The sequence below is a fragment of the Borostomias antarcticus genome, assembly GCF_949987555.1.
Source record: "Borostomias antarcticus genome assembly, chromosome: 6".
In the NCBI taxonomy this organism is placed as follows: Eukaryota; Metazoa; Chordata; class Actinopteri; order Stomiiformes; family Stomiidae; genus Borostomias; species Borostomias antarcticus.
The window spans coordinates 19,337,998-19,349,669 of record NC_140239.1 but is presented as its reverse complement, the minus strand read 5'-3'; the positions used below and the strand labels follow the sequence as shown (position 1 = coordinate 19,349,669).

The following is an 11,672-nucleotide window of genomic DNA, read 5'->3' as shown; positions in this document are numbered from 1 at the left end:
TACTTGAAGATTTGAGCAATTAGTTATCTTTATTATCAATTTCCAAACTAATATAGTATTTATCACCATAACCATATGATATTCAATTCTCTCCAGGTATCAGAGGAGGCACTCTGTCTCTGTACCACAAAGTAGGAGAAGATGTCCGTCTGCAGTGTAACAATGTGGCGTATCCAAACTGCTCCTCTACTACATGGCTCTACAACAGGGATGGATCTAAGTCCATTGAGGAGGTTTGTCATGGGAAGGTTAAAGGAGCCTCAGAGAGAGCAGAGAGACTGATTCTGGGGTCTGACTGCTCTCTGACTGTTCATGATGTCAGAGCTGAGGATGCTGGACGCTACACCTGTCAACAATTCCTTAAAAAGGGAAGGAGACAACATGGGGAAGATGCACAGGTTTATCTGTCTGTTCTAACCAGTGAGTATCTCTGTTCTAACCAGTGAGTATCTCTGTTTTAACCAATGAGTATCTCTGTTCTAACCAATGAGTATCTCTGTTCTAACCAGTGAGTATCTCTGTTCTAACCAGTGAGTATCTCTGTTCTAACCAGTGAGTATCTCTGTTCTAACCAATGAGTATCTCTGTTCTAACCAATGAGTATCTCTGTTCTAACCAGTGAGTATTACTGTTCTAACCAGTGAGTATCTCTGTTCTAACCAGTGAGTATCTCTGTTCTAACCAGTGAGTATCTCTGTTCTAACCAATGAGTATCTCTGTTCTAACCAGTGAGTATCTCTGTTCTAACCAGTGAGTATCTCTGTTTCAACTAAGTGGTCTTATAGAAGAATGCACATGGTTATTACTGACATTGATTTATAATTGATATTTTCTATTCTCTCTCACCTTGTCCTCATCCTCACCAGTGACAGATCTAGATCCTGACAGACCAGTGAAACTGAGCTGCTCTCTGTCCAGCTATGATGGATTTGCAGGGTGTAACGCCCTCCGTACTCTGAGCTGGGTGTGGGCGGACGAGGCAGTGCTGGAGCTGCAGGAAGATCCCAGGTACCAGGTCATCATCAAGTCTTACTGTGACATCACGCTGACCATGACTCTCAGGAAGGAGGACAACAACAGGAAGCTCAGGTGTCAGCTGACCAGTACAGCAAGAAAGGTGAAGACAATTAATACCTTCCTTGACTTCCCCATCTCATTCCCAGGTAGGAACCCCACGGTCATCTACCATTTCTATGATGTGTACTACATTAGAAACATGCTGTCCACTGTATCATGACTACTAGTTAGTGACTACCTGTGCTATACATGTACATTGTTGATAGTAGCTCTTGTCAATGCTTGACATAGCTTCTAGTTAGTGCGCAATCTAGGAGTTAATGGAGAAACATTTGACTGTTCTTTGTACTTGTATGATGTATGATGATGTGACCAATAAACGTGGCTTTGACTTTTTAGTGAGTATCTGGGCTACAGTATGGTTGACGGTGGCTCTATTGTCAATCACAGAAATCCTAGTTAGTATTGACTCTAAACTTCATGATTAAGAATGTGGGGTCAATGATAATCTGAATAATATCCAGATGCTATGTGCAGTCAGCAGATAGTAACTGTTAAATATTAATGGTGATATAAAGTAATAATGAACTGCTGATCAGACAATGTTGAGATGAATAAGAACCCAGGGGTTTTCTCAGTGAACCATAATATCCGCTAATCTGCAATGTACACTCTGTTCACTTGCTGCTTACAGAAAATCCATCAGTCACGTCGCCCACAACTACCACAACTGACAGGCTTCACTCGATTTCCAGTTCCAAACACACATTCATTGTGTAGCCTCTACCTACGTTTGCTTATCGATTCTCAACAGCGAGCGCTACCGCATGCATGTTGCACAACACTTCTCGGTACCCTAGTACACTATGTCTACATAACCACATGACATGTTCTGCTTACTTTCTAGTCCAATCAGACTCTACAATCTCAACACCCATTACGGCTGTGTGCGGGGTACTGGGCGCTGCTCTGCTCCTCCTGTGCTTCCTGGCTGTCATCATCATAGTACGCAAGAAGAGAAGTAAGTTAACGTCAATTTACATCCAATAAATTGTGTATGTCTTTTTCTCCATTTTGGTTATGTTAATTAATGTTTTTTGTTGATTTGTTTTTCAGGGAACCAGATACTAACTAGAGATAATATTGTAAGTATCAATTTATTGGTAGTGCTGTATCAATAAAACACATATGAGGGTTGAACTGATCAATTCAATCATTGCTTTCAATGTGTGTAGGTTCTGACAACTGGCAATGTTACCAACACTACAGGGAACCAGCCCAACACCGCAGCCAGCACAGACAACAAGGTCAGAGAAAAATATGACTTATTTCATATTACTAACTCTAGTAGAACATTCAATATTCCTCCATGAGTGTGCAAGATCAAATAAATACACATAATGGTTTCAACTGATTAGTTGATTAGACTAGAGCAGGGGTGTCAAACTCTGGCCCGCGGGCCAAATTAGGTCCGCAGTGTAATTATATTTGGCCCGCGAGGCAATACCAAATGACTACTAGAGCTGGCCCGCCAGTATTATACAGCGCATTCACCGCTAATACTACAAATCCCATAATGCTCTGCTGTTGTTTTGGCGCGTCAATCAAGACAGGACCCAGAAACGCCCTCTCTTCTGTGACAGTAGTCATAGCAATCTCATACTACAACTGTAACCGTGTTACCCCTTCTTAAAAATGGCGAAAATAAAGGCAGAAAACAGAAGCTTTACGTTATGTAACGTCTCACTGTGATAGAGACACCTGTGTTGACCTAGCCGGCCGCTGTGTTTGCTCTGTTCCTGTTCATTCAATCCTGTCTGCCTTCTTGCCGGCCTGTCTGCCTGCCTGTCTGCCTGGCTGTCTGTCTGCATGCCGGCTGTCTGTCTGTCTGCCTGGCTGTCAGGGTTTTACAAGCTTCTCTACTGAGCAGATGGAGCACCAACACTTGTGTCTGAGGGCGTATTCACATATGTTAGTGCACACCATTGATGCGCACCAAAAGCGAAAGTGATAAGTGCATATTCAATGTTAAAGCAAAACTTGTTTGGGTCCATATTAAAATTTTCATTTGTTCAATGTTGGCCCGCGACTTTGTTCAAGTTTAAAATTTTGGCCCACTGTGTATTTGAGTTTGACACCCCTGGACTAGAGTAACATTACAGCTGACATGTTTTTAATGTTTCTATATTAACTTTTTTATCCACACCTGCAGGATGAGCCTGATGACATCATCACCTATGTCTCCATCAACCACTCCAGTCAACAGAAGACTGCTCCAAAAGCTGATGTAAGTGAAGCTACTGCAGTATGAGTACACCGCACAACTACAGTATGTCATCCCCATGTCAAAAGTGTTGTTGTGTTGTGTTCTCAGAGGGACGACTTTGTGACCTACACCTCAGTTAACACCTCCTCTGCCAGAGGCCAGCAGCCAGAGGGGGACCCTGCTGACCCCAGCAACCTCAACGCCTCTGTCAACAAACCCAGCAGACAGTAGATATCACCATGACGACTGCTACAGTCACACCATATATTGCCATCCATGTATCAGTCTCATGTATCATGTTGGAGAAAGGTGAAGATGCTTAAGCTTGATTAATTTAGCAATAACTGCCATCTTATTAAGTTTTTTTTACACAAAGTACTTTTTTCACAAAATATGTATTTCTTTTGTACATAAACCTCATATCTGTATCTAAAAAAAGTGCTTCCGTAGTGGTCTGTGAAGACGGCTAGTACAGGGTAATCAGTTTGTGAAGCTCAGTTGACCTTACGATCCCCAACCCAACGCTCTACCTGAGCTATGTGTCGCCCCAGAATATAGGAAGTAGGCTTAGCCTACTCATTGTTTTGACATACACTGCTTCCCGTGTATAAGACCACAGACAGTTGACTCATCCGTCTTGTACGTCATACTGGGGGAACTGACCAATAAATGCTTAAACGTTTGATATCACAGCTGTTATTGCCCTCACACTTCAGAACCTCAAGATTAGCAAAGGATATTATTAAGTAATCTTGATTGTGACTGATACTACAGTTTTAGCTGAGGATATCATGTTGAGAAATCATGACTGTGACTTCTCTGTGAGGTGATGTCATGAGCGATAGCCACCCTCAGCCAGTGATGATGTCTGGTCTCTGTCCTGGCCTCTAAGGACTGTTACTGCTGGTTCTGCCCTTCTCTTTCATTGGCTCAGGTAAGATTGGAAGCAACAGGACCAGCAATTGGCTGAGCTGTGTGTGTGTGTGTGTGTGTTTTGGGCCAAGGTGCAAGGTACACCATTGCCTCTGATCACATGATTTTTTTTCATCTTTTTTTTTCTTTAATAAAAAAACAACATTATTCCATTGATGTTTCTGTGATCAGATATCATGTGTTTCTTGAGTGGAAGCATGGAGACGGCACAGGGGGAATCCTATAATGCTGCATCATTAGTTGTTGTATTTTTACTTCTATCATTTGATGGAGATTTCTGGGGAATAATCTAGTTATTTCAATATTTGAATATTTTAGAACATTAATGTGCATTACATTTTTTGGACTGGTCCTGCAACAGTCCCACTCTGTGAAAAAGTGAAAACAGATAAGATAAAGTTATCATTTTAGTATTATATCCTTTTTTCTGTCATTGTATCAGGGTGGGAAGGACGGGAGTGTGACAATGTGACTGATTTACAAGAAACTCCTCCTCCTAACCCTACACCACTGTTATGTTCTGTAGTTCTTGCAACACTGGGCATAGAAACAGACTTCCTGCATGAGTTCCAGAAATTCTGTTTCAGCAGTATGAGAGTAACATGAAAGAAGTTAAAGTTGGAGATGGGGATATGTCCTAAAAATGATTATATATACAGTACAGTCACTTTGTTACAGTCCAGTCAGACATGTCATGTCATGCATTGATTTAAACGTTGACACAAATCATCCATACACGTGTACGATTTTACAGGTTTCAAAATGATTAAAGTAACCCATGCATACAAGTAGGTGTAGATCTGATTAGTAATTATATGTTTATTTTATTGATTTTGAGTGGAAAGTACAGTTTGACTTATGAAAAGTACTTGTGTGGCATCCTGATAGTTCACTTGTGTTGCTTTCCAGTGTTGAAATGGTATGTGTGAGATGAATACTAATAGATTCATTTTGTCAGTTAATGGGTACCAATAGATGCATTTTGTCAGTTAAATTACTAGCAAGGTTCTACTTGCTGGAACAAAGGACACAGGTCATGGACAACTGAACAACTGGCGTACATTTCAACCCAGGATCTGTATGGTTGTGAGTTCTAACATAAAAGGTGCTAAAATATGGAGGTGCTATTCTGGCACCACCAGCACAACACTATAAAAAACGCTTGGAAAGGAAGGAGATTCACTTCACTTCATTCAATTGCTGTATGACACGCGTGCAATAAGCAGTGACCAGAAACAAACACAACACACACACATGATGCGGTCAGCTGATGAAATGTGATATCTGCCTAAGACCCATCCATGCTGACCTTCCTCCAAGGGCAGCCAGGAGCAGTAGGCAGCTTTCAGTGCCCGGGGACCAAGTACAAGTGCCCAGTCCAAGTCCTGGTCAGGGACAGGTCTGAAGACAAGACAAAAAGACGAAGACAAGAAGAAGAAGACAAGAAGAGATTTTGGGACAGATTTCGTATGCTATGACTTTGGCCCCCTTTTCCCTTGAAAATTACAATAAAATTAGGCTTCTTGGTTGTATTCTATTGTTATTCAGAATCATATTTCATACTCTATTCGGCCACATAGTGACAACAAACACATTGCACACACGGTGAGCGGCAACACGATACACAGCACACACATGCAATTTTCGGTGGTTGCCGGTGCCCTGCATTTCTCCCATCCAAGCTGTCCTCCAGGGGCAGTCAGGAGCAGTGGGCAGCCATTGTTCATGGCGCCTGGGGACAAAGTCCAAGTGCTCAGTCCAGGTCTTGGTCAGGGATCGGACTGAAGAGCATCTGTTCATGTTTTTGTAGCCGGCTGGGAATCACAAGGTCCCCGGTTCGATCCCAGCTCCCAGGACCAGACTGCAGAGCATCTGTTCATGTTTTGGGTTCATGGGTTCTTTTGGGAGGGAACCCTTGCGAACATGGGGACAACATGCAAACTCAGCACAGAAAGGCCCGGAGACCTTCTTGCTGTGAGGCGACAGTACTAGGTACTATGCTACCATGCTGCACATGAGCAATTTTGGGGTTCAGTGACTTGCCCAAGGACACTTTGGCAAAAGCCGAGAGCTGGGATTTAACCAGGGACCTTGTGATCCCCAACCGATAATTCAACCTCCTGAGCTACATGCCAGGAGTCCTGGCAGAGAGCTACGTGTGATAATAGGATTATCACAGACCTGTATCACAGATCAGCGCGCACAAATTCTTGTTGGGGGCAGAACTACCTTTTGTGTAGGAGAAAGTGAAAGCACTATCAGACAGTGTTTAAAAGTAAATTGATTCATTACATTAATTTAGCGATGGATTTCATTAGTGAAAGAGCTGAGATCGCCACAGACAATGGTGTCAGTCTTTTAAATCCCCTGGTATCGGAAGTTGCTTCTGAGCTAATAATGCCACGCTCAAGAACAATAGACACCATTAGACATGGGGGACAGTAGTAGACTCTTTCTTCAAAGATCTTCAGCTTTTGCTCCCCCCCCTCCCCCCTACACACACACACAGACAGGCGCATGCACACACACACACACACACACACACACACACACACACACACACACACACACACACACACACACACACACACACACACACACACACACACAGCAGGTGAGAGACTGCCGGAGCCGGTCCCAGTGTTGTCCTATTTGCATTTTAAACACCTCTGGCCTGCCTTTCCCTGTGTTCACAGTTTAACACAGTACAGCTAATCTACACACTTAAGGTGTGTACTTGACTAAGGCAATGGGTTTGTAGGGGGGAAGGGTTAAAGAAAGACTGACCAGAGAAGAGAGCCCTCTCCTATGTAATACACTGAATGTGCCAACCTGTACTGTACTTTTGAATGGCTAGACCAAAAGCAAGACAGCAATGTTCAAATCCCCCCTCTCTGAATGATCTCATTGCCCTCCATACAGCTGATAAGCTCCAGGTCAAAGGTCAAACCTTGGAACCTCAGAGGTATCTTGTCTGCCAATGCCCTGGAGAAATGCATGTCTGTGTGTGTATGTGCGAGAGAGATGTTTAGAGTGTAATGTTTACATCCTATTGTTTCTGTTATTTTGTTTTGTTTTCATTTATGCTTTCATCTTTTCACTTACTTTGGCAGTGTAAACATATGTTTCCCATGCCAATAAAGCCTGTTGAATGGTTTGAACTGAGAGAGAGAGAGAGGGGGGGGGGGGGGCTGGAGTGGGGATGTGTGTATGTGTGTGTGTGTGTGCGCGCGTGTGTGTGGGCGTGGGGGGTAACCTGGGTCATTGTGCATGTGGAACAAAAGGTCTGATCACCAGAGCCCTGCAAAAGGTGGGAGGAGGAGGAGGTGTTAAAAGTGATACGCTGGAGAATCAGGCAGACCTGCAGCCCCTCTCCCCACACCTACCTAAACATCACCTCACCCCACCCTGTCTGCACATCTCCACCCTCCAATCAACAAACTACCCTGATACTCTTCTGTACAGTCAGTGCAAGAATGGCTGTTGACTCCCAATGTAACCTTTCGAACAAAGCACTTCTATTCCATCTTTTGCGTGATTATTGAGAGAGTTGTGAGCAAAAAAACAAAAGGAAATATTAAGACAGATAGGCTAGATGTCCGAGAACATGTCAGAGAATCTAAAGAGTGGTTGAAAGTAGTGACACATGTAGGCCTAGGCCTACTTATTAAGAGATCAAAGCAAGATTTTTAAAATAATATTTGCTCAGCCTACCGGCAAAGCATTGTTGCCGATGAAATTCCACAATGAACTTGGAAATGAACTATGTTCTATTTTCAAGCGGGGATGTGCATGGCCAAAATACAGCCACGACAAGCCTATAAGGCAAGCGAATCACTAAACGTGATAAAGTCGAAGTAGACCTACCGATCATATCGATACTGTTGCTCTGATGATGGCCCTTGACACCGTGGCTTTTGTTAACACTTCACATTGAAATTGACCCTGGCCCCGCGTGAAGGGGAGCGGGGAGGTGTTTCGAGAAGCTTTAGACAAAAACCTAGTCGGCGATTGACAATTTCCTGAGCTGTGATAGGCTAGTGCTCCTCACTACCTCCACACTCTCCTGCTTGGACCACAAGACGCTTGCATTCCAGGGGAACCTCATCTTTGACCACATACAAGATCACACAATGGATTAATTAAGAGAAACCGTCACAAAGTTCATACTCGATGCCTCGCGCTTTTTAAACAACAAAAGTGACGTCCAGCTGGGAGTTTATTTATACGAACTATTTGAGGTAAGGAACGTAAACTTTGATTCATATTATCAGCTAACAAAAACGTGGCCAAGAGAGACAACGCTGGTTACCATGATTAATCGCAAATTATGTTGAATAGCCTAGTATAGCCTACTCACACGCATTCTAATAAACTTCGTACGAAAATAATTTCAAATGTTCGATGATTTTAATGAAACAATTCACGCACCCGGTTGGTTCGGAACACTGTCTGCTAGTAGAGAGTTGGCTATATCCACAGGAGAAATAGGCTAGTAGTAGGCTACAGTAGTAGTGTAGGCTACTTTATTGATCCCCGGTGGGAAATTGCACATAAACGTTTATTATAATTAAGTTATATAATTAAACGCCTAAATTATATAAATATATCGATAGCATTGACACAATCAGCACTGGTTCATTTTTTGAATGACTTATTTCCCCCCGCGTTGCCACTAACACATTACATACAGTACATACATTAACCTTTAGGCTGCTTGACAGGCTATCTATTGGAAGGCGTCATGCATACTAGGCTACTGGAACAAATACAATGTTGGATGTCCTGCATTATTAAGCTCCTGAGTCTCTCTCCCCCCTTTAGGCTTCTGCAGGTATGATTCAAAGGAACGAGCTGGTGTTGTCAGTCCTGGCCGAGCTTCAGGATGCCACAGAGAGCGCAGGTCTGGATGCCCTCACCAGAGTGGCCCTGGAGGTATATCAGGTTCTGGCCCCTCTCCAGCTCCCAAACACCCCCTGCCACGAGTTTCCTGACTGGGCAGGCGTCGACAGGGTGGCCCACAGCCTGTACCCGGCGGATGCCCCTGGAGGGCTGCTGCCCCTGGCCTGTAAAGGTGACGGCAACCTGCTGTTTGACGCCGCTAGTATGCTGCTGGTGGGGAGCACCAGCCTGAGCTTGGAGCTGCAGGTGAGGAAGGATGATGGATGGGTCATGTGTTTGTGTGCTGTCGTTCTTTTTTCTGTATTCTCTGTTCTATTATTTCTGTTCCGGTATTAATGCATTTTAATTGAATTACCTCCATTTCAAAAGGCCATTTTTAGATTAAATGCTCACTGAGTTTATTATACCCAAGCACATTTAATATCCACAAGGCCTGTTTGGTGTATTATATTTTTATTCGACTGAACACTTGTGTGTCTCTTTTTCGTCTGCAGGTGAGGACTGTAGTGGAGATGCTACTGTGGAAGAGGTACTACCTGTGTGGGATGATTGACTCCAAGGTGATGCTCCAGGCAGCTCGCCTTAGCCTCTGCGCAGAGGAGTCGGCAGAGATGCTCGGCCTTCCTTTCCCTGTGCTGGAGGCCATCTTCGACGCCGACGTCAAAGCCTCCTGCTTCCCGGGCTCCTACGCCAACATGTGGCACGTGTACGCCCTCTGCTCAGTCCTGCAGTGTAACATCTACTCTGTCTACCCCATGTTCAACCTCAAGATCCGACCCTATTTCAACCGGATCATACGCCCCAGAACCTGGCCCAAGAACCTGGTCCCGGTGACCCTCCACATCATGTGGTCCGGCGAGCTGCAGTCCGCGTCAGTGTTCAAGCCCCACCATTTTGTAGCGCTGGTCCAAGCGAGTGACCTCCAGGCACGCAGCCCTGGCAGTGAGCAGAAGGTCCTTCCCCCGAAGAACTCGGAGCTTCTGAATGAGGACTTGCTGCTCTCATACTCCAGCCTGAAGGACAAGTACAACATCACCAAGAGCACCTTCTACCGCTGGGGGAGGCAGACCCATGAGCACCGCAAGAAGTCTGCAGCCAGGTACGAGGCCAAGCAGTTCCTGCAGACGTGCTACCTCGAAGGTAAGCTCATCCCTCTCCACCAGTTCAAGGAGTTCTTCCCTGGGATCTCCAGGTCGACCTACTATGCCTGGAAGCATGAACTCATGAGGTCTGGTGGCAGCTTCTCCACCACCTCTTCCACCGGCGAGGTGAGTCCGGGGGAGAGCACCGAGCAGGAGTCCTGGTCCTCTCCAGAGGGGAAGCAGAACGAGTCGGACCGCCACGAGAGCGTGGCTAGCCTGTTTGGCCTCAACTGTGACAAACTGGAGGGGGAGAGGGCCCAGAACCTGGCTCTCATGCAGGAGGCTAAGAGGTGTCTCCAGAATTCCATCGCCGTGAACACCTCCTTCCCTTTCCGGATCTTCAAAAGGAATTTCCCTGGGATCTCCAGATCCACCTACTACAACTGGAGACGGGAGGCCATGCTGTTCAGCCGTGGCTACAAAGCCGGCAGCGGCGAAGACAGCTCGGATCCCGACAAGAGCCAAAGTCCAAAAAGTGATCCGTCGACGGCCACGCCCGGGAGCCACGCTGCTGTCCCCAGAGTGAAGATCTGTCGACGCAGCCATAAAAGTTTCCGTCTGGCTTACCTTCACAAGAAGAGACTCAGAGATGCTGCCAAGTTCCGTGTCCAGAAATCCAGATGGCCACTGTCGAAGTTCAAACTCAGATACCCCTCCCTATCATCCAGCTTCTATTGGCTGTGGCGCCGCAGCCCTGACAGAGGCAGGAATGAGAACATCAACCCTGACATGGAGGAGCAAGAGAACATCAACCCTGACATCGAGGAGCATGACAACATCAACCCGAACATGGAGGAGAGAGGGCCGGAGGCTCCAGATGACAACACTACAGAGAGAGAGAAATCTGTCATGGAGAGAGCTGTGATGGAGAGCAGGGTGAGGGGTCAGAGTGTGTTTTCCTTTGAGGGGAGCCCACAGGGTCTGAAAGGCCCCACCATGATCCCGTTTGATGGCCCACTTCCCAGGTACCCCTTGCCCAACAAGGCTGCCACTGAAGAGCAGATGTTTGTGATGGATGTGGTGGCTCTGGCCAACTTCAAGGCCAAGGCTAAGCTGTTCCTGCAACAACGCTTCCAGGAGAAGTCCTTCCCCACCTTCAAAGAGTTCAGGTCCCTCTTCCCCCTCACTCCACGTTCTACTTATTACATGTGGAAGAGGGCCCTGCACCATGGTGTCCCTCTGGTGCATGGCTAAGTGGACACAGTTTCCTAAGACAAAGGGTGCCCCTGTAACTAAATTAACGTTCACTTCTACACCCCCCCCCCCCCCCCCCCCCCCACCAACCTCTCAAACAGTCTTTAGCGACCCCCACACACACACAGACACACCATTCCATTGTATTTTTTACTTTGTGGATATTTTCAACTGAGCACACTCATTGTTGATACACTTGGAATTGGTCGCCTTGGTGA

General features: G+C 45.6%; 1 protein-coding gene across 1 annotated transcript; it reads left to right on the top strand.

The window, feature by feature from the left end:
- Nucleotides 1–9,052: 9,052 nt before the first annotated feature.
- Nucleotides 9,053–11,454, top strand: vrtn (vertebrae development associated; the record flags this gene model as incomplete). The annotated part of the gene is made up of 3 exons (XM_084440043.1): nucleotides 9,053–9,364; nucleotides 9,613–11,063; nucleotides 11,226–11,454. 3 exons carry the CDS (start codon nucleotides 9,053–9,055, stop codon nucleotides 11,452–11,454), a joined length of 1,992 nt encoding a protein of 663 aa, XP_084296169.1.
- Between the last annotated feature and the right edge of the window lie 218 nt (nucleotides 11,455–11,672).